Source organism: Hylaeus anthracinus, unplaced genomic scaffold (genome assembly GCF_026225885.1).
Source record: "Hylaeus anthracinus isolate JK02 unplaced genomic scaffold, UHH_iyHylAnth1.0_haploid 12000, whole genome shotgun sequence".
Lineage (NCBI taxonomy): Eukaryota > Metazoa > Arthropoda > Insecta > Hymenoptera > Colletidae > Hylaeus > Hylaeus anthracinus.
Window position 1 is genome coordinate 11,307,082 of NW_026534347.1, and position 23,910 is coordinate 11,330,991.

Consider the following 23,910-nt stretch of genomic DNA (forward strand, 5'->3'; position numbering starts at 1 on the left):
AAGATTACGATATGAGAATTCCAAAGGAAGAGTGTCCGAATTCACAACGATCCTTACCGGTTGACTTATTTTGTCAGACTGAGGGTCGTCTTTTCTGTCCCTGCTAGGACCCCGCCCCTCTTTTTGTTTTAAGGAAAAGCAGACCCTTTTCCTCAAGGCCTGAAAGTGACAAGTGATCGTTGTATTCCAACACTAGTAATAAGTAAGCAGTAGTGCAATAATTTTGTATAATAAGTTACGCACTTTAAATAAATGAATGAATGAATGAATGACGTATGGATGGCGGTGGATTCGAAATTGTAAGGTTGTCGAGCCAGAGTTGGGAATCCATCGAATGCAACGATGAAGCAACCCCGGAGAGTCTCGATGAATTAAAGTGGACGGAAGGTTAGGATCGTCGCAATTATCACCTTGGTTTATAGGCGGATGGAGCGGCGCGCGGCGTGCGGCGTGCGGCGTGCGGCGTGCGGCGTACGGCATGCGGGGTTTCGGGCGGCTTGTAAACGGAAAGAAAAGAGAGAAGGTGGATGGTAGCGCCGGATCAAAGAGGGACTCGGCAAGCTGAAACGGGCGTTCCATCATCGTCGGTTCCGAGGCAGCCCGTGCCTATAATTAGTAATATACCGCAGTCTATATCGACACGGCTGAAATTACCACCGATAGTAATTATTTGACAATTGCAGAGACATCCTGTTGCGAGACTCGGGACCTTCCGTCCCCGTTCCGCCGTGTCCCCTCGTTTTCTATCCCAGCTTCAGGCTCCCACTTGGTGGAGCATGTATAGCTAGCCCTACGATGAGCGAGATACCTTGTGTCCTCTCTTCTCCTCCTCTCTCTCCCTCTCTCTTGGTGCCACGAGTATTAACGGACGGTTTCGAGTGGTTTCGGACGGTTGTGTGGGCGATTTGGGATGGCGCTCAATCTCATCCTCGGCGTTGGAAACGCACCGACACACCGAAACGGGGCCGTGAGTCGCGCTGCCGGATGAACCCGTTGATGCTGCACGTTATATAGGTGCCACATACGCGTGGCCCGGTTTTGTCTGTCGGTCTGTCCGTTCGTCGTTCGCGAATGCACAGCCTGGGTGTCCTGTCTCTGCAGATGACCGTTCCCATCATCGAGTATTAACCGCAGGACCGGGGCATCGGAGGGGGAGAATCGGCCGTGCAGCATTATTAGCCCCAAATGCGATGGACTCGGCCGCGCCGAGCCGCGCCGCGTCGCTCCGCTCCGCGCCGTCCCTGAGGGAACGGGGGACTGGGGTGTCGCGCGCGAACCCTTCCCTCGCTCGCTTCCGATTTGCGATACGACTTGAAAGACCTTTGAACTTGATTCTCGCACTTTTAGTTTCGGAATCGCTCGATTCTTCCCTTGCCGCCATCATTCGCTGCCGCGTTTGCGACTGCGACTCGGAACGAAACATAGCGTTTCTCGAACTCTGGTATAGTCATCGCCGACTCATCGGAAACTGGAAGCTACGCTTACCTCGAGATAGGCCTTTGCCTAGATCCTTGTCTAAGATACCTGAATTTGCAAAGAAACGATAGATCGTTCTCCGAGGACATATCTTGTTTGACAAAGATAAACTTTGGAGGGTTCTCAACGAAAAAGAATCTAGGGGACGCTCTGGAACGATCTTCGAACTGAAAAATCCGAAAACTCGGTTACGATCTTCTGTTGGAAATAGAGTATTTGGGCCGTTTAGTTTCGATCGTAAAATATTTAGCTTTATCGATCGACGTCCCGTTCGGTGGGTGACTCATGGAACGATTGTTTTTTCTTCGATTAATTAGTTCGATAGATTGACCGCGAGCTAACGGTCATCGCGTCGTCACGCGTGTTCCTTTATTGTATTGTGTTGTCCGGAAAGTTCATGCCTATTTTTAAGAAAAATTCAAAGGCATATTTGAATTTTGATGTATATTTATTGAATTATGTATGTACCATTTTGTTCCACAACCTTTGGACCTGTTAAGGAATGTACAGATTTTATTTGTTTTCAGCTATTCCGACATATTCAGACTTGTACCGCCTATTAAAAATCGGCATGGACTTTCCAGACAGCCCAATATATCCTGTACTCTCTAATTATAATAAAGTACAATTACAACATCTTTCGAGGCTCGGTGTTCGTTAATCGAGATTGCACGTTCTAGGTAGAAAAAGATCGGTTTCGATACGGCCGAACGTCCCCATCAGTTGCAAACGTTTACCGCGTGTCATTCGATCCGCGATGCCCCGAAAGGACAGACGCGTCTCTCCGTGATCGATGCCGCTAATCGATTTTAAAACGAAAGCCAGAAAGAGCAACCGCGACACGCTGCGATTTTTGGTATTCCGAAACGAGCCACTTTGCGCTCGGCCGAAACGATGACGATAACAAGGATACAATGACGGGCGCGAGAGCGACAGCCACCGCGGGCACGGTGGGTCGCGATGGGGGTGGTGGTGGAAGAGGGTGAGCGGTTGCACGCGGGGGAGAGGGCACGCTATAACTAGGATATAACGCCGTGCCTCTCTGCAGTCAGTTGCAGTTCCCGGGGGCGGCGGGGTTTGGGGTGTTTGATGCCGGTTATCATGTTGACAGACACAGCGAGGTGGACCAGCCCGCGCCAAGGGGAGACAATTACAAATCGTTGACGTTTACGCCAACACAAACGACTACATGTCCGCGACACGTTAGATATCCTCTCTTCACCGCGAGCGAACGAACTTCTTCCTATTAAGCGTTCCGCGATTCGATCCGATCAAACGTTCGACTCCTCCTCGACCAAACTTTCGACTAATTTAAACAAGAGATATAACTGTTACGTAATTGCCAAGATCATCGTGGCTACGCTTCGCTCTGTCGAGAAATTTCCATTTTACGATGCGAGTTTCAGCGGTGATCCAAGATACCGTTTGTCGTTTTTGTTGAGCGTCAGTTGTATGGTCGAATGTAGACGCTCGTGGATAATACATATAAGTTTCGGATTCAGAAACTTGTAAATTGTTTAAAAACCGTCACGTTCCGGCACCGACACGACAAAACATTAAAACACGCGTTTTAATGGAACTATTCAGTATTCACACTATTCCCGTTGACGGAACGTTCAGATCGGTGCCTGTTAACTGTGAATAATTCCATTAAAACGCGTGTTTTAATGTTTTGTCGTGTCGGTGCCGGAACGTGTCGTATAGTCTGAATCGACCTTTGTTGTAGCGCGACAATACTGTAATTATAAAAAGCAAATATATATACAGCTTCATACAACAGGGACATATCATCTAATAACACTAATGATTATACCTGAATCAACACACTTGTCGGTATAACCAATTATTAATACTATTCTTAAATAACCTTATCACTTGTACAACTGTGACATATCATTGTTAATCCGCTATTACACCCCCTATCCATGCGACGTTGGAAACGAGTATCTCTTAGCTCGCTTGTCAGTCATGAGACGTCAGCGTTACGCGCGGTTAAGTTTGAACGATGTCAAACTTACATATATTAAATTCGTTAATATATTTTTTCTGTCACAACTTAATGTCACAGAACCGTATTGAAAATGAATCACGCTCGAACGGTTATGTGAACTGGTTTATTAAATACAATGGACTGTATGAGACAAATTGGAACGGTAAACAACTGAACGATTCGGCCGTGGTAGCATGATTGACCTTTCTTAAAATTAACTTCTTCAGAGACCCCGAATTGAGGTATGTAGGAATATGATAGTGGAGTGGGTTACAAGAGTTTGCGTGGGGTTGGTGTTGGTTAGGGGTCTATGACTTTGCCTGTGTTTTACAGAGTTTTACACCAGTTTTACAGAGTATCGTTGTTACGTATGCGTGTTCGAATGTCGTGCTATAAGGAATCGGCGGACCGTCTAGCGGCGATGCGGTACGAGAGCACGATCGTCAGAGTTTTATATTATATATTTAATAAACTATTATTGGTATAACGGGTACGACGTGTTGTTCCTCTGGATCCTAGATACAACAATCGTTTTAGTGAAAATTTGATCAATGCAATCTGTGCCAGTGAAACACGATCGCAGCAAAGTTCTTCAGACTTTCCAGATATCGAGCCTTGTCTCCGTAGCTTTCGTTTCGGATCACCGATCGACCAGACGATAAGGTAAGAGTGCGAACCTCGGTGATCGCTTCGATGAAAATTCGTACTAACAGTGTTAGTAACACTGTTAATGACACTGTCTGTAGTTTCCGGGTGTAAGCCGTGTCCGCTAGGTTTCCTATACCGACGTTTCGGCAACATTGCAGCTAGCTTCATCAGGGTACAAAAGGCACACTGATGTGCCCGAAGTCTGCATTTCTTATATACTTATCCGTGTTTACGTTCCGGATCAGTCATCACTACTCACATTGCGCCAAGTAACCGATTAGTGGATCGGTTAATAAAAAAACGGGAGAAGGGTGCTTCAGATGAGATTGAGCTGGAAAGCTGTATCACGATTGATGTTGTTCGGATTTTTCAGGATTTCCATCGATTCCCTATATTTGCGCAGGAAGTAACTCTTGTATTTTGGCCATGACTTTAGTGTTTTTGAAAAGGATCTCATGTCCTGTTAGTATGCGATGAAAATTGATTCGATGAAAATTGTTTACGCATTTGAATATTTTCAAGGATCCCAACCCTTGGTGCTAGCGCTGCGCTGGTCCGAATGTTTTCAAAGTTCGAAGCGTCTATTCCAAGACCATCAACACCTCCTTCTCGCGAAGCCAATCTATTTTTGAGTGGCGAACCGTGCCGACACAAAGTAACTCCGAAAGGACCTAGGTGTATAACACGGTTGACTTTGCCAGCCGAAAAAAGACAACGGGGGCTTCTCCGTTCGAACAGGCAGCGGCGAATTACCGAATGCGTATTAGCGCGCGAAGGGCCCGTTTAAGAGACCGTAGTCAATCTCTGCGACGGACGTTTATGGAGAAGGAATTAATATACCGGACCTTCAACCTCGAGACCTTCGACGGTGATATATGTACACCGGTGTGCCCTACCCCTACCCTCTTCCCACAAGAACGTTCGTTTCGCTTCCCCTTAACTTAAACCTGAAGTCTGGACAGTCGAAGAAACTCGCGGTCGGTCGAGACATCTAATGGCGGTTGATGTAATTACCGGAATCGTAAACTAGTTAGATCGAGATTCGGTGGGAGTCCCTTTCGACCGCAGCCTGGAAATCTCTCGTTCTTCGCAATTCGCAACCGAACCACCGATAAATTACCGTTTCGTTGTTTATCGATGGACCAATTTTACTACCGTCTTTTAGCTAGAAAGAATCCACCATCTGAAACTTCCCCGAAGTTTAAAAGTCCCTTTAGATGGTCGTATCTGTTCCCAGTTCAGTTTCAGTGGAACTGTCAATTTTTCCTATGTGTACAAAGTAAAGAGTGAAAGAAAACGGAGACTGGGAAAAGATTGAGAACTTGACATTTCATTTCTTTGAATTCCTATGTGTGCAAACAAGAGTGGCACGCCTCGCGTCAGTTTTCTTGAAAATTTTGTCGCTATGTTTAAGCTTTTTCTTCAGAATTAAAGTTAAGGTTGTTGCAATGAGACAGTCTTCATCCATGAGTTAGAATACCACAAATGTACACTCTTAAACCAGAATGAACAATATATACATACATTGAACGCTTTTAACCCTTTGCATTCGAGGACTTCTTTTCTGGTATCTACCAGTGACTCTAGATGCTTTCTTAGCATTTTATTGTCACGAATTTTTAGATTGACTTCGAAGATGAAATCTCCAATTTGAGATTTGAAAATCAGGTCATCTTTACCTCGTTTCATTGACACTTCGATCCAAAAGATTAAAGCTAAAGCAAACATTGCTGATCGATTTACTACGTCAAGGGTTTTATTAATGAATTTTTGGGCGCAACTAAACGGGCTATAAAGAACTGAAACGACTGGGAACAGTGAGAACTGAACGGACCGTGTAAAAGAATCGAGTTTTCCGGAATGAAATGAAACGATAATGGAAACTGAACTGAGAACAGATATGATCATTTACGAGGACCTTATAAGGACCTGAAAAGAGGAAAATCGTCAGTCTTACTTCGACTGGGGAATTTATTGGATTTTTAAATCATGTGAAAACCATTTATAGGTTTAATCGTATTTTCGTTTGGTTCTATCTATCGTTTGGTTCTATAGGTTTTACAATTAGCCAAGTTGCTAAAAGCTTGTAACTTCTCGTAAATGACCTAAGAAAAAGTAAACACAGTGTACCAGGTTCATTGTATTTCTAATTAATACCGTTCTACTCGTGGTTAAAGAATCCAAGAGAAGAGTAACTAACTGGAATGAGTGTTTGATTAATACGCTGAGTACATGTGAACTATGCTGAACATGCAAAACTTATAAATTGTTTGACAATTATCATTTTAAATCGTTGATCGATTCCCATGTCATTTGTGAGGGAGATTATGTTTCGATCGGTCGAATGACCGATGTATTTGACAGTTTTCTGGCGGCTTCGCGAGGTGTCGTACCGCGTTGTCTTTTGTTTCGATGCAACTGCAGAAGGGCATTCGAGAGTCTCTTCATCTTCCTATAACCATCGTACCGTACAGATGTACTGAATCAATTTTTTTATACCTACATTTCAATTTTATTATTCAAATAAATCCCGTTTAACATTTCTCGCGCGTCTCTAAAAATCCTACATTTGTTTACGAATCGATTAAAGCGACAAAGCCTTTCCATCGCGCATCAACTCTACGGTTCTACGCCACTCGGTCGTTCTCGCAGTAAAATCTCTGTTAAACTCATCTCGTCTCGAAATCCTATTGAACAGCGACATTTCGAATAGTCACGGTGACGTCCTGTAGCTGTACCGTCCCAACCATTTCATATCCAATATGAATACGATAATATTGTTTCTAACCGTACGAGCACAGGTAGTATCTATCATAATTAACGCGTCGTATTTTGATTACAGGTAAGAGCTTCAGCATCACCATAACGGTGTCGACAACGCCACCCCAGGTGGCGACCTATACCAGAGCCATCAAGGTGACCGTGGATGGACCAAGGGAACCACGTTCCAAAACTAGTAAGTAGAACACTTTGTATTGTACGCGACCCCGCGAATCTATCCGCGAGATCTATCCGCGGCCACCGGCTGCTACTAGCGTGGATTCCCTGAAAATGTACCGATAATTCAACGAAAGTCCCTATACGCGGTAATGGGGAGTCATTACCGAGCAGATGGTGCGCGATGATGCAGTGGTCGACGTGCGTACCGCGCGTATGCGTGTTTCGGGTTAGCTATTCACCCGGCCGTGCTACATAGACAATGCTTTTACCAGAGCACACTAGCGCGCGAAAAGTAATCCACTTACCGTAATATACTATGAAAACCTCCAAAAATATCCGTTAATTATCGATGCTTGGGCATGCTTAATAACCGGTCTCGCGTGTGTTGCGTTTCCGTATTCGCGACACGGCTCTTGATATACAAATAATCGGGAACCATCGTCGTTTAATTCGCCGATGCTCGTCCTTTTATAAATTAATCGGTTCCTCCCACTCGGGGTAGCTACTCTTCCGCTAAAAAATTAGCGGTCTGATTACCCTTCCCAACGGATCGGTTTTCTATGTCCACGCTACGAAAGATGGTTATTCCATATTCCAACCACTTGTTTTTCTCCCTAAAGTCAACATTACAATCTCTCTTAAAGTAACAAGGGCACACGTAATAATTCCTAAGACTAATGGAAATTATTATAATGTATATCAAAGTATATAAATTTATAAACAAGATTATACATGATCGAGATGATATTTTTCCAAGTAACGTTGCAAAGGTTGTTTTTAAGAATATCATCTCTTTTTAACCCTTTGCACTCGAGAGGTGACTCTCAGTTACCACTAGGTTTTCTTTAGGTTTAATTTCTTTGGAACTCGAAGTGCCAATAAAATGCTTGTCGTTGAGGTAGCAAAGGTAACCTGCTTCGCAAATTTCAAATTGGAGATCTTATTTTCGAAGTCGATAATATTAGCATTCGTGGCAATAGAATGCTAAGAAAGCATCTCGAGTTGCTCGTAGGTACCAGAAAAAAAGGCCTCGAGTGCAAAGGGTTAATAATCCAACATTAACACATTCGAGACCGGCAGATATTTTACGTTTCTAATACCGAGTACCTACGAAAATAATACAATTTTGAAGCTGGGCATCCCGAATTTGTATCGAAGATAAAAATTACAAAATATGTTTTGAAATATCAATGTTGTAAATATGTAGCGTACAAAATGAAAAGATTTTCATGATTTTTTCGTAGCCAAGAATAGAATTTGAAGTGACGTAAATTCACGTCAGTGATCGCGAATTTGCTAATGGCGACTACGATGTTTACCATCAATGCTTTTGTCTAATAGTAAGTAACGAAAAACCCGGTTCTCGTAACTATTTATTCGCGTAATAAATAGTAATTGCTTACGTCAAGGATTTTCCAATTTAACTTTGTACTTAACACGATATTTAAACGATCAACTGTTTTCTATGTGCATTTGTAATTTTCCGTTTTCGAATTCTTACATGAAACTGGAAAATATCAATATATTTCTTTCCTGAATTACATATTTCTTTCCTAATTTATACAATAACAGAAGCAATCGACTCGACAAGAGTAAGTAGTATTGTTATTTTTGTTCGGGTTGTTATCACTTCTTATTAAAACAGTTATTCGTGTAACGTTTAGTAGACCATCATTGGTAAAATTCGTCTCGTCAAAGCACATTCTACTTAAAACTAATCTCTGTCAAAAGTTGTCCATTGTCTGCGATCGCCAATAAAAGAAACAATCTGGAAACCTTGCCAAGACCTTGACGTTAAGGTAAATGCAACGTATTAAAAAATAAAAAAAATGAAAGTGAGCGGGTAACAGGTTGTTTAGTCATGAAATATGAATATTTATTCCGAAAGGTGATTCAGAAACCGTGAGGATAACATTATGCGCGTTAGGTATCGACCAATAATGAAAATAATTCTGTTGAAACCGTGCAAGCCGGAACATTTAAACTTGAGCGTTTTTTGATTATTCGTGGTCGGTTTCATATAATGGATCCACAAAATGTAAATTTATTTCCGCGAATATTTGTCGACGAGGCACGTTTGAAACAACAGAGGGTCGTACGTTCCAGTGTGGACCATTCGTAACATTCGTTTCAGCTTAAGCGACCTTTGCCACCTATATCCGTACGAAAAAAAAACAAAAAAAAAATGTCTGTTATTTCGATATCAGATTAATAGCCGCTGCGGAGTTGACCACGAATACGGCAGCTTTTTGCGGACGTTTCGCATTTGTTGTATAAAGTATTGATAGGCGTAGGGCGACGCGTACCCGTTCACCTCGGAGATTTTTTTTTTCGAAATGGTCTATCGTGATTGATTTTACTAACTTTTTTTTCCCCGTTCGTTTCGCTCCCGTCGCGCAGTCCCTAGCTAACAGAGAAATCTATATAATATTCGCCAATTTTTCAGCGGTAGCAAAACGCGTGTTTAACCGTCGAATTAAACTTTTACGAGATACGATTGTAATTGTGAACTATTTACACATCAACACCGATCGGTTCGCAGTATTTTCCTATACGATCGATTCGATGCGTATCGTATGGAAACGTTGAAGTGTCGGTACGAAGCCTAGAATTTCCTTCGCGACTCTTTTAATTCGTTAAAACTGGTTGAAAGAAAGTAACTCTTTTTTGGTTCGGTAAAGAAAAATGTTTTGATAAATTTCGATATCTTCGGTAAGCTAGGCAGAATACCTGCCCACGTAGTACGAGGGTCGTTCAAATATAAATTGGAATTTTTGTACGCAACTTCATTGAGGATAGATAAACATACAAATGGATTGCCGTATTTTTCTACGTAGTTTTCTAAAACAGAATACATTTTCTTCGTCAGATAGAAAGCTTTCTAATCTTCTTAGGAAAAAAATAGTTGGCTGTACCAATAATCAATTGCACAAGTACAGTTGAACTACTGCAACGCGCTGTGTCGTTTTTATAATAAATCTTCCTCGTCGTAATGCCTTCTTCAGTGTATTGTTCATATGGTGGTCACATGGAATAAGGTCTGGATTATAAGGTGGTTATTCGAGAGGTATTCAATGTATTTTAGTGAGTTTATCACGAATTCCGTAATACCGTGTACTGATGAAAATAATAAAATTCTGAAGCTGGACATCGAAAATTAGTATCGTTAGGGCAAAGATAAAAATAGCAAAATATGTTTTGAAACATCAAGCTGACCGGTAGATATTTTACGTTTCTAATACCGAGTACCTATGAAAATAATAAAATTCTGAAGCTGGGCATCCCGAATTTGATAAAAATGACAAAATATATTTTGAAACATCAATGTTGTAAATATGTAATGTATAAAATAAGAAAATGTCCATAATTTTTCATAACGGAATAAAACTTGAAGTGAGGTGAATTCACGTCACCGGTTGCGAATGTATTAAATGAATATATATTATTTTACGTTTGTTCTAAACTGACTTCGCGTCGCGGAAAATACTATGTTATTTATCCCAGCAACAAAAAAAGTTATACGCAGGCGATCTAGAAGAATCGAATCAATACCGATCAATTTCCAAAAAAACTATGCAAAAATTTTTTATAAGCAATGACATTGTACATATTCTCGGAAATCTCTAGAATAGATAGAGTACAAAAAGAATAGATATTTATGTAAGTTGCGAAATTGACAAGAAAAAAAACTTAATCGATAGAAGTGTTGAAGCAATAAGTATTCGCACAACTGTTTAATTTTTAAAACTTGATTAAAAAAGAAAGAAATTTACATTAATTTACAAATATATAATACTTCCTTCATGGGATTTCCTTTTGATGTTATAATTATTGTAACACTTCTAAGCATTAAATTAATTAAATTATTAGTTGGAGCCATCTTTAAAAGTACTTGACTGGAAATTTGATGTTTTCTAACTCGTATGGAGCAATGAACTAATGTGTCTCCGTTATAAACTCTACTGTAAATGGTTCGTCATAAGAATCGTCCAAATCCTTATTGCTTCTATACTTTTACTCACTTTTCGCATGTTTTTGTCAATTTCACAAATTATATTAATTAGTAAATGTTGCTTAGACTATATCTATCTTAGAGACTTTCGAGAATATGTAAAATATCATTGATTATACAAAAAGAAGTTAACGCTTTATCTACCGGGCTATTTAGAAACAGTCTTTAATTTAAAAAGAATTTTCTACAGTAGCATATGCCAATCTAGACAATAATTCCTGACAATAATTCCTCCATACTGTTACTAGGTACATTGAAAGCCAAGTCTGTTTCCAAAAACTGGACATTGTAAGTAGACAACCATGAACACAGTAAATAAATTCGAAAAGCTAAATACTGGAATTAAAAAGCCTCTAAATAGACTCCCGGTACATAAAGTGTTAAGAAACTATAATTTCACGGAAAAGTTTTTTGGGAAATTAATCGGTGAACGAATACATTCTACACCCACTGTACATGGTCTGTCCAAAAAGAAACCGAACTTTTGCTATAAAAAGAAAAAAGTACAAGTAAAGTTTTTACACGTACGTTTATTTACTCAAAATAATCTCCCTCTGCGTCAATACAGCATGTAGATCGCGTAATTAACATTTCGAAGGACCTTTGTAGCTCCTGTTTTGGTAGCCCGTTTATACGACGGTTACAGCGGCCTGAATCTCCGAAACGTTACTATAATGTGTCCCTTTCATTGGAATTTTCAATTTTGGGAAAAGAAAATAATCGCAGGGTGGCAGATCAAGCGAGTAGGATGGATGATCCAAGGTAACAATGCCTTTTTTAGCCAAAAATTGACGCTCAATTGCTGCTTTGTGTGCAGGTGCATTGTCGTGCAGCAACATCCAACTTCGTCTTCAGTGGACTCTCGATCGTTTTTAAATCGAGTGAACCACTCGTAAACTCGTGTACGGCTTAGGTATTCATCCCCGTACACTTGTTTTAATAACGAAAGCGTTTCAGTAAAAGTATTTTTCAATTTAACGCAGAACTTAATATTATTAATTAAATATTAGCGCTCTATTGCGGTATTCCAACAAGCGTCACAAAACGACCGTTATATTTCAAGTCACACAACGGAATGTGAACGATCGATTCAAATGATACTGTGCACGGTCAACAATTAACGTTCAACCTATCGTCTTTTATTATCTGTAACTAGATGGCGCGATTAGAAAAAATTTTACAGCAAAAGTTTGATTTCTTTTTGGATAAGACCGTGTATTTCGTTGGTTGTTAGCGAATGCGATCGAACCATTAAGCTTCCGAATCACGCGAAGCGTAAAGATACGTCGAAGCGACTCGCGAAATACGATCGAGAGCCCGTAGGAAGGATGGGGTGCATGGCAACTAGAAAAGGAGGCCTAAACCAGACGAGTGACAGGTCCGTGACGACGCCGACGGCGTCAGCCGATCTAATTCCAGGCGGAAGAATGAAAAGAACGTGTCGCGTGGAGCCCGGGTCCCGACGCTCCTGTTCGCTGTCGATTAGGACACGCATCACGACATATTGCATACACGGGTTTTGGCAGCGGTGGCGTGTCTCCTCTGGTTGGCACGCACCATGGACAATCTATGTAACGACCGGCAAGCGTACGGGTGCCGCCGCCGCCGCCGCCGGCCGTCGGGCAAAACAACCGGCGCGCGGCGCGCCGTGGCGCTTTCATTGTGCCTCGCAACTCGCAATTCGCAACTCGCAATGATGCGAAGCGCGCCGCTTAGCAGACACCTGCCGGCTATCATTATTACGTGGATAATCGTGAGCTTTTTGTTATCGAAAATCACCAAGCCTGGCCCCCTCTTTCTCTTTCGATGTGTGTCTCTGTTCCACGTCTCGCCAATCGCGGTTCTCTTTCCCTCGCTTTCGACCGGCTGTTTCGGCCCGAGCCGAGCCGAGCCGAGCCGGTAATCGTGCAATTTCTGTAATTCGCCGTCCGTCAGCGCGTGTAAATACTGCAAATGCCGCTACCGTGGCCAGGAACGACACGTAACAGGATTAACGGACTTCCCAAGGCTGTAATAGACTGACCGGAACCGTTCGCGTGCATTAGGAGCTTTCCGATAAAATGTACCCCATCAAAGCTGACTTTAAACGTTGCTACATGCTCTTCGAATTATCTTCTCGGCTTGGATGTCCGTGGAAGCGAGATGGACGCAGGCGATTTAAACGAAAGAGATGCCGGAGATGAAGAGCCGACACACGAGGATTCAGGCGCGCGAGTTTTAACCTAACTGCGCGTACATTGTACAAGACAGCGGATATATGCGTAACACCCGTAGCGGACTTTTTAAAGCTGTAATTGCGATTTGCCGGCTGCGGTTGACGAACGATGTTTTCAAACTTAGTCCCATTTTAAAATCGACCTTTTCCGACTCTCTTAACGAGCTCTGCGCGACATAATAATGCTCGTACTAAGTTTCTGCGTTGGTAAAATGATTCGTCGACTTGGAAGCATCTAACGCAGTTTTATTTATTTATTTATTTCAATATGTACGGGCATAGCCCATTATGAAATTATTATAGTATAGCAAATATAAACAACGACAGTTGACAGATGTCAAGACAAACAAAAATTTACACAACAATCATAACGAAGTTATCGCCAGTAAATAGCAGAATTACCGATAAAAATGTTATGTAACCTATGTTTAGTAGAGTCGATAGAGTCAATAAACATATCGCTGTCTGAACTAAAACCATTAACTGCAGCACAGGCACGGACAACAGTATTGAGGTGACAGTATCTAGACGAGAAAACATATTGATGAAATAAATATGAGGACCTAGTGGTCCTGGAAGGAATGCGAAAGGGTACAAGTCCAAGAAGAGGTGCACAATCAATTATATTAGTAATATACAGTTGCATGCAAAAGTTTCCGGTCAAAAATAATTTTGGAATTAAATTATGTATAATAGGTGTAAAGTAGAAATACAAATATACCATAGTAAAGAGCTTTTATTATACTATCGAAATGTACAACTAAAAAATTTGATACAACAAGTAATAATTATTTATAATAAAAATAACAATTTTTACTTCTTCATAAGTATCCGGCCAAGTACAAAACCTGAAAAAAAAACATGATAACTGAAGGAAAAATGTTTAAAAATGGTTACAAACGTAACATTATCATCAATATTTAGTAACGCTACCTGTGAAGCTATCACGGCGGCACATCGGTGAGGCATCGATTCAATAAGTTTGATGATTCTATCTTGAGAGATATTTCTCCACTCTTCTTGAATTCTTGTCCATAAAGCAGCTTTATTGGTACAATTAACAGTTCCTATTCTTAGTTTAAGCTTTTGCCATAAATGTTCTATGAGATTTAAGTCTGGATATTGACTCGGCCAATCTAGAATTCGGATCCTATTCTTCGTGAAAAAGTCCTGAAGCAACCCAGACTGATGTTTTGGATCATTGTCTTGCTGAAATATCCATCCTCGTGGCAAATTTCGACGGACATAAGGTAGCATTTATTCTGATAGAATATTCCTGTTCATAGGAGCGTTCATAGTACCCTCAATTTTGTAAATTGGACCGACGCTTTTCCAAGAAAATGTACCTCAAAGCATAATACTACCTCCACCGTGCTTCACTGTTGGTATTTGATATCGGGAATCATTCTTAGTGCCTTGTGGTCGTCTAACATACCTTCTCCCATCATTTCCAAATGAATTAATTTTAGTTTCATCCGAAAACAGCACTTTCTTCCAATCTTTAACTGTCCAACTCCGGTGTTTCTTTGCAAACTCTAATCTGGCCTTCTTATTTTGTTTATTTATCAATGGTTTTTTAACTCCAACCCGTCCGAAAATCCAACTTCTGTAAGTCCACGTGAAACAGTACTTTGACTAATGTCAGCCAAATGGAAGAGCAAGACAATGATCCAAAACATCGGTCTGGGTTGCTTCAGGACATTTTCACGAAGAATAAGATCCGAATTCTATGTTGGCCGAGTCTATCTCCAGACTTGAATCCCATAGAACATTTATGGCAAGAGCTTAAACTAAGAATAGGAACTGTTAATTATACCAATAAAGCTGCTTTATGGACAAGAATTCAAGAAGAGTGGAGAAATATCTCTCAAGATAGAATCATCAAACGTATTGAATCGATGCCTCACCGATGTGCCGTCGTGATAGCTTCACAGGGTATGGTTACTAAATATTGATGATAATGTTACATTTGTAACCATTTTTGAACATTTTTCCTTCAGTTATCGCGTTTTTTCTTCAGGTTTTGTACTTGGCCGGATACTTATGAAGAAGTAAAAATTGTTATTTTTGTTATAAATAATTATTAATTGTTGTATCAAATTTTTTAGTTGTACATTTCGATAGTATAATAAAAGCTCTTTACTACGATATATTTGTATTTCTACTTTACACCTATTATACATAATTTAATTCCAAAATTATTTTTGACCAGAAACTTTTGCATGCAACTGTAAGTAGAATTCTGTTATGTTTGAAGAATGAGCCTTTTTGTTCTTGTGGCTACGACGAACAAAATATCAATCATATCTTATGGCAATGGTCCTTACTCGATTCTCAAAGAATTTCTCGTATTTCTGATCTCTCCAAGCTTCAACTCTACCCACCTCTCTCTTCTGAATCTCTCCTTTACAACCCTTCCAATAAAATCTGGTCCGTCATTTGTAAATTTCTTCATTCATGTAACCTTAAGATTTAATTTTGCACCAAACATATCTTGTTCCGTAATCTAGTTCTATTTATACATACGAGTTCCTATAAGTAATAGCTGTATAAGTTTTCTTCTATGTGAACTTGGTGCAAAACAATAAGAAAAAAACAAAAAAAAATTATATTAGTAAGAAGCTTCTGAATAAAAAGAATTTCATGTATTGTGCATCTGTCCCTGAGTTCGAGTACCCTGAACCTGTACATGATGGCGCTGTAGTTATGATCAAGTCGACCCATAGGAGAGGAGGTTTTATTTGAGAGAAATCAGAAAACGTAAGAATCTCCTTTGAATACTTTCCAGTATATCAATATGTCTGTATAGTCGGGGTGCCCATACAATACTGGCGTACTCAAGGTGAGGAAGTACAAGGGAGTAATAAAGCGTGAGTAGAGTATTGCGATTACGGAACTGGAAGCAAGTACGCTTAAGGTAGCCCAGCATCCTAGATTTATTGCTTACCGTGAATCGTTAGGCATATTTAATCGCTAATATAACCGCCATCTTGATTACCAGTTTAGGTGGTTAGCCTACCTTTCGCAACAGTATTCGTCTGTTCTTAGTACGCGGTAATGTAGATATATTGTAGATATATTGTAAATATAAGATATTCAAGGCTTTCACGTCTCGGCTCTTCCTGGTTGATACTAATCGAGGCTTCCGGACGTAAGCAGTGTCCTTTCAAGGATCGCATAACGATATCGAATCGACGCGTCGTGATGAAACTTTCACGCTCTGGTCTTTCGTAGTGTTCGAAAACGTAAACTACGCGACGTACAGCATAATTCCACTCTTCGCAAACAAATTTTAAACTTCAAATGAGCCGTATCTACCTAGCTTTATTTTTTAATGGACTTAGAGATCCTAATATATTTTAATAATTTTTGTAAAAATAGAAACATATTCTGAAGATTCTAATGAGAATTGGTCATTTATACGTTGCGCGTAACTGAAAGATACTCGAGCAAAGAAGAGTAGAACCTTCTTCTTAAATTAAAACTCGAGTTTTGTATCTTCTACTAGCAACCGGTTCTTTTATGACTCGACTGCTTCTCAATCTTTGGTAGAGCAATATGTATCGAAAAAAGTTTCGTTAAATTGTCAGTTAGCGTTGGAAACGTTGAAAGCAACGTGGAAAAAGCAGCAATCGGGTCGGACGAACGCGAACGGAGGAAAGGATCGCGAAACACAGCGGCTGTCGACAGTCGGCCGAAATCATTGAAACTTTCCTGCCGGAACGATATCGATGCTCGCTGTTCGTCAAATGTTGAAATTGAATTTGCTAGGTTCGTAATTTGTTCACGTTCGGAATGTCGATTAGAGAGAATACGCGTTTCGAAAATGATTTCTCATACTCGTAGAACCTGTCCAAAATCAAAGCCGTCGGCTTTGTCCTTTTTTTTAATAGTCACGCGAGAATTGAAATTGTTCCGTTGAAAAATCAGCCTTATTTCGAAGTTAATGCTCGAAGACTTAACAGATTTGAATTTTGAAATGACGTTTCACTGGAAAGATGGCGACCTCTCGTTCGATTTACAGCCGTCGCGAAAAATTCTGATTAAAGGACACCGAGGCAGCCTCGTGACGGAGCATCGACAAATGGTAGAGCTTGGGACGTTGATTCGCGAATCGCTATGAAATTATTTCGAGTCACGTTGGAGCAGAGGGCCGAGAAGCTTTTAAACCAGTATTAGAAATAACCGAAAGAAAAATCGAGAGCGGTTAACATTTCGATCTTAGAATCTTGGAGACTTGAAATATTGCTTTCGAGGAACCACCTACATCTACGAAATCTGCGATTTTCGTACGAGAGGAGGGCGCGGAATGACGACGATGGATATTTTGCGCGAGGAAGCTGGGCAGGATCGAAAAAGAGAGAAGAACAAGTTTGAGCGAAATTCTTGAAACACTGGCAGACTCCCGTTTTAAGTTTCAAGGAGGACGTAAGACGAGCGGCGGGAGGAGCCCGTTATTAGAGAGGAGGAAAAAGCCGCGCTATTTCCGTCCTCCGGGGCCGCCACACTTTGATTAGATAAGCCCACCACTCGTGCTGCGGAGATTGGAATTATTGTGTTCTCTCTCTCTCTCTCTCTCTCTCTCTCTCTCTCTCTCTCTCTCTCTCGCTCTCTCTCTCTCTCTCGCTCTCTCCGTCTGCTTCACAATGGTCCACGAACCAAAGGGGCAATCGGCCAAGGTGTTATATCACGATCGTTCTTGTTTATTGTAATTAACCGCCTTTCTGCTTCTAGATTCCGATACCAGGTACATTTTCGTACATCCCGTGTCCTTTGCCCACTCTCGACCAATCGATTCTCAAGGATTTCGCACCAAGTTCACCCAAGTCTACGCGCGGTTATCATGATGATAATTCAAATGCACCAAGTATTATAGTACTCGAGAAACGATGGTGAATGATTCGTCGGAAGTGCTCCTTTTAAACGAGAGCCCCAGCGAAAATGTACAAAGTATTGCTAACGAGAAGATTCAAAGAAATTGAAGCGTTTTTAGTAATCCCGTTTTACTTAACTCTTTTTCGTTAGACTGGAGCTTGATAGCTAAAACGGTGATAGAATCTGAAAACTGGTAGTATCGGTCGAAGATTAGGCGTTGTTTCGTTAGTCTGTATGAGCTTAGATGGCCCAAGCCGATGGCTATTGCACGGTTGCCAACTTTGGAGTTTTGCTCCTAGATTTAGAGGAATAATGTATGAGCTGGAATTTTTTTAGGGGAACTTTTGGGGGACAAATTTTTTAGAAGAACTTTTTTAGATGTCTTTCAATGGTGGCGCCCCTAACTAGTTGTTCCTCGTTGAAATTTTGAGTTAATTGACCATCTAGTTTGCGAAATATATGATTAATCAAAATACGAAAATATGTAAAATTTGACGAAAATGGCAAATTTTTATTAACCATTTAAGCAATTGAAATTCATGATTCGTGCCTATGTTAGCGATGAATGTGTTTGTGGTGACATGACAAAATTCTAGACTGTTACGCGGATAACCAAGGGTGCTCAAATCACCAAGTTGCAACTTTTTTTTTAAGTAATTGATCTTTTTTTATTAATTACATTTTTACACATGACTACACTTATTTAGTTTCAACTAAATTTTAAATAAAATATCTTTATTTGCTAGAAACTAATAAATAAATAAATAAATAAAATATTATACTAAATATTATAATTTCAGGGTGTTTTGAATAAAATTGAGGGGTTTCTTACATTGCGTCAGGGGAAATCGTTCTGTACTGGTTAGTAACACTGGGCTATTGGTTACGTCCGTAATTTCCTTCTTCTTGAGTAGAAGTAAAATGGGGTAGCCAAGACGATACCGAGCAACCGTTATCCAACTCTAAAATCGTCTCGTCAATTGAGATATTTAGTTAACACGAGAAACCGATACGAGAGTTGCAGGAAACACGATACGACATCCTCGCTGGATTCTCTATCGAAGGGTTTCCTCGATCTCCCGTACCAGAGTCGAGGGTTCAAGGTGAATTATCGGTATCTCGATGCATCCCATTCTACTTTGCTCGTCTTGAATGGAAACGGCGAGCGAGGTATCCAAAAAGAGCGTCGGCCGGTACGTTTGGGCATTACATGCGTCCGGTACGTGAGAAGTCGTGGGATCCGGTGGTAGAGTTGAACGCAGAGCTCCCTTGTTTCTCTTGGCATCGGTATACTGTATACTGTATATTGTATACTCGGGACTCGGCAAGCCGACGCGACGCGACGTGGTAGTCGGTAGCGAGGGATAATCTTGTAGGCATCGGTTGGTGCACCGGAGCTGACCATCTGGGCTCGCCGACAATTTCGTGCAGTTTGCGGTCGAACTTTATTTGTCGTTCGCCCTCGTGGCCGAACTCTCTCCCTCTCCTCGCACTCGATTTTCTTCCTTTATCGCGCGTCTTCTTCTTTCGTCTCGGTTCCTTACCGCTTCTCGCCACGCCACGGACGAATAACAATTTGCGCCTCGCCATTCTTGGCTTCCTCTCGGCAGTCTCGACCGACGATGACTGGGCCCGTCCGGAGAGGAAAGCAGATAGGCTTCTTTCGATTAGCGACGTTCATCGCGAATCTTGCTGTAATTGCGACCAACGAAAATGCATACTCGATGACAAAAATATATTCGGACATTCTAGATTTCCGTGTCTCGGTTCTCTAGAGTTGATACCAATTATAGTTTTCGAGTGGAAGTCGTGTTCATCGAGCAAAATACTCCAGCGTCTCGACTAACTCCTTCAGGAATCAAACGACGCATCGATATCGGTTCAAAGTCTCTATAAATGCATGAATTTCTCTACTAATCCCTTGAGAGGTCGAGAAGTTCGATTGCCGAGTGGTGTAACATGATCTGAGATCGGATATCTCGGTGAGACAATGCTGATGCAACGATCAAACTTTTTTTATTATTAACTTTTTTTTTGTAAAACTTTTACCAGCATATTCCTGACATTTTTCTGATTAAAATGAGATCGAACACGACGTAATTCGCAACATATTTACTTGATCATATATCGTAGAACACGAACTAAAAAAAGATGCACGGTACATATCATCCGAATTATATCGTGTTTGGTAATAAAGTAATTCAGAAATCTGTATTACTTTTACAACCACAAGGAGTTATTACTTTTTCCTTACCGTATCGGGTTAAATTTACATTGTTGTTACGCTACCAAATGAGTATTTTCCTTTTATAGTGTATTTTCTAAAGGTGGCACGCTACCTTTACTATTTCTACCTTTACTATTTTCCAATAGCACGACGAAACAATTGTGAAACGAATCTAAATCATACGTCCTCTCTCTTTCAATTTGCAACTTTAATATACAATATTTGCGACGAAAGAAACTGATACGCATTGGAAAATGGACATAATTTTTCTTTCGATTGGGTATGGATAAGAAGGGATCGAGGATTTCTTTCAAAGACCCCAGCAAGACTTTCGGAATGGCGAACAAATGCAGAGCGTCCACTGGAAGGGGTCACGAGGAGATGTTTGTGCAATTAGCCCGATAGAGTGGGATAATTAAGAAACTCGAGCTGGTACGTGTACCGATCGACTTCAATAGCATTCCTCGTACATTCCAGCCCTCGTGAATTGATAGACCCCGAGCCAAGTATCGCAGAGCCTACACAGGACGGCGCGGCGTGGAGCGTCGAACGTCGAACGTTGAACGTCGAGCGTCGAGCGTCGAGCATGACACGGCGCAGCGATTCGCTATTGTACCGGATTGCAATATGCGTGCAGCCAGCGCGTGTCGTTATACGACGATACACATTATGCGCCACGTGCATAGGCTCGATTGCTTGCATAATCATTGGACAGGATATTTAGCGGGAAGATGACTCGGCTACGTAACGTCGGCATTTCGTGCGCGAAATACCGCACGGTTCGAGTCCCTTTAACGGTCATTCTCGCAAACCCTTTGGGCTACTTACATCTCCAACGGAACTATGTCATCCTCTACGCGACATTGCCATTTTAAAGTACAAAGTAGTTTTAGTAGATTTTAAGTAAAGTAGATTTTAGTAAAAGTAAACATAAGAAGAAATCGTATTTCGAATATAACAAAAATATGTTTTTCTTAGCTTCGTGACGTTGGCACCCCCAAATGCAAATTTTGATAAAATCAAATTACATTCATTTGTCCACCTTTCAGAAAAAAGTTACACCACAAACAAGCCATTTGAAGTCAACACATCTATATAGACCTTTTTTAGGATTTCCTTAAACAATGTGTTTTTCCACATTTTGTCCACTAATGTTTTTCGTTTGTCCACCCTCCAGAAAAAAGATACACTTCAATTAAAGAGAAGTTGCAGCGATACGCTCGGTTGCGGGTCATTTGTTCTCGTTTTGTCAATTTTGTAGCCAATTATTTCTGTCTGCGCAGAACAACTAACGTTACTTGTTATTTCTTTGTTTTTTAAATTAATATTATTGACATGTTACGTAAAAACGGGGAAAGAGAAATAATTAAAATATAAATAGAATGTTGCAATAGTCATTGCACAAACAATTTCTGCATTTTAACTGTTAATTTGCATCCAACGGTATATATCACATACATATTCTCCTTAATAATTATTAAATTGATGAACATGATACGTACGTGTAAGTAGCGATACTACATTTTCCTAATCTATGCATAACCTTTTTCTAAGGGTTACACAAACGAAAACTTCAATTGAAAAAACAAATAACGTTAGTGGTTCTGCGCAGACAGATATAATTGGCTACAAAATTGATAAAACGAAGACAAATGACCAGTAACCGAGCTTATCGCTGCCAACTTCTCCTTAATTGAAGTGTACCTTTTTTCTGGAGGGTGGACAAACGTAAATATCGGTTGGACAAACGAAAATACTTGGACAAACGAAAAACATTAGTAGACAAAATGTGGAAAAACACATTTTTTAAGGAAACCCTAAAAAAGGTCTATATAGGTGTGTTGACTTTAAATGGCTTGTTTGTGGTGTAACTTTTTTTTGAAAGGTGGACAAATGAAAAATGTGGTTGGACAAACGTGGACAAATCGTGGACAAATGAATGTAATTTGATTTTTATCAAAATTTGCATTTGGGGGTGCTAACTTCACTAAGCTGTTTTTCTTTTGTTCCAGAAAAAACATACATTAGTTGTAACATAAACCGCGTGGATTTTTATGCTTTTATGAATCCTTTTTTACGTAAATCGGTAAAATGGTAAAACGGTAAAACGCAAATTGGTCTTTTAGAAAGAGATTTTTTTATTTAAATTCTGACATTTTAAACAAAATAAAATGTCAACGGAACAATGTTAAACCATCGTCCCGTTAAAAATTTATTCGAGAAATAGCCGTTACGAGTTTTTCAATTCCGTGAAAGTAAAAGTTGGAGATATGATATTCATTTCGGATGCTCGAGAATTAATAGAGAATTGGATATTTTGCAACCTCATTCGCAAGGGTCAACAAAATAAATTCTAAGCCCTTTTGGGAAATCGTTTAAATTCATATGTAGCTATTATGAGGCTCATACTCTTTATCGAACATCGAAATCATTGAGAAATTTCAAGCAAAGCTACTCTGTATAATAACAAATTCCCCAAGTGACTTGTTACGTGTCACGAGTACTTGTTAAAAAAATAGAAACATATGTTCTAATATAGAGTTATGTTTCCTTTCCTTGTCCCATCTTATAAACTCCTTCTCGTAAGACGAAGTTTTGTTAGTAACTTTATTTCTAAAGCTTAATTTTGAAGGAATAAGTTGTGTAAGAATTCGGGCAGAGTAATGATACAGGAAAATCGATACTAAAGACTAACGGACTTTATCAAAAAGCTCTTTATTTTTAGAGACCAGTAGAATAATTCCAACTAAACTTAAAAGAAAAACTTAAAATAGAATTCGCACGTGGACCACGACCGTTCACTTTCACGGTTCGATGCTACTCTCTCCCCTTTTTCCTAATTACCATACAGGCGGGTGTATAATTGCCACATTTCGCGAATACGTCATCCGTATCGCGCTACGACTTCCGGTTCAGCTCGATACATCCCTCGATATCGAAGACAGGAAATAGGGTATCACTTAAAATTAGTATTATTCAATTAAAGACCGACGTTCACGGAAAACTTTATTATAAATTTCGTCGTGTCGTTACAAACTGATCTGCACGTGGTAAAACTGATAACTAGACTGCGGATCTTTATGCAAAATAAAATCTTGACAAACGTACCTACAAATATTAAACCTAAATAGGAATTTATTCTACTCTGCAAATATTATAATATGAACTTCACTCTCAATATTTGTTATATTCTTGCATACTGTGTTGCATTTAGTAGTTTCTTGCACATTCAAATTCCCTATAAATGCATAAAAATCTGCAGTCTATTGATAACTGGCTGCAGGATGGAAGACTAGGGCTTTTTATGGATTTCGGAAACTGAACTTTGGGCTATGACTTTATAGGAAAGAAAGGAGAGTTTGGAAGTTGAAGGGTCAGAAATGAGCGATGGTGAAAGTTAGTGATTTGATTAACCCTTTATTTACTGAATTTCTCACAAGTTTTTAAAATCTAGACGTCCATCTGTAATGTATTGCAATGCGAATGTTGGATGAATGTTTATATTTAAACCACTAGGTATGTTTGTA

At 40.2% G+C, this 23,910-nt stretch overlaps 1 protein-coding gene across 1 annotated transcript in view; it reads left to right on the plus strand.

Annotated features, from left to right (window-relative positions):
• LOC128890059 (runt-related transcription factor 3-like) overlaps positions 1-23,910 on the plus strand; it is an 81,325-nt gene that overhangs the window by 7,919 nt on the left and 49,496 nt on the right. The window contains exon 3 of the mRNA XM_054148245.1: positions 6,957-7,070. Coding sequence (XP_054004220.1) covers positions 6,957-7,070 — 114 coding nt within the window. The remainder of the gene's footprint in view (positions 1-6,956; positions 7,071-23,910) is intronic.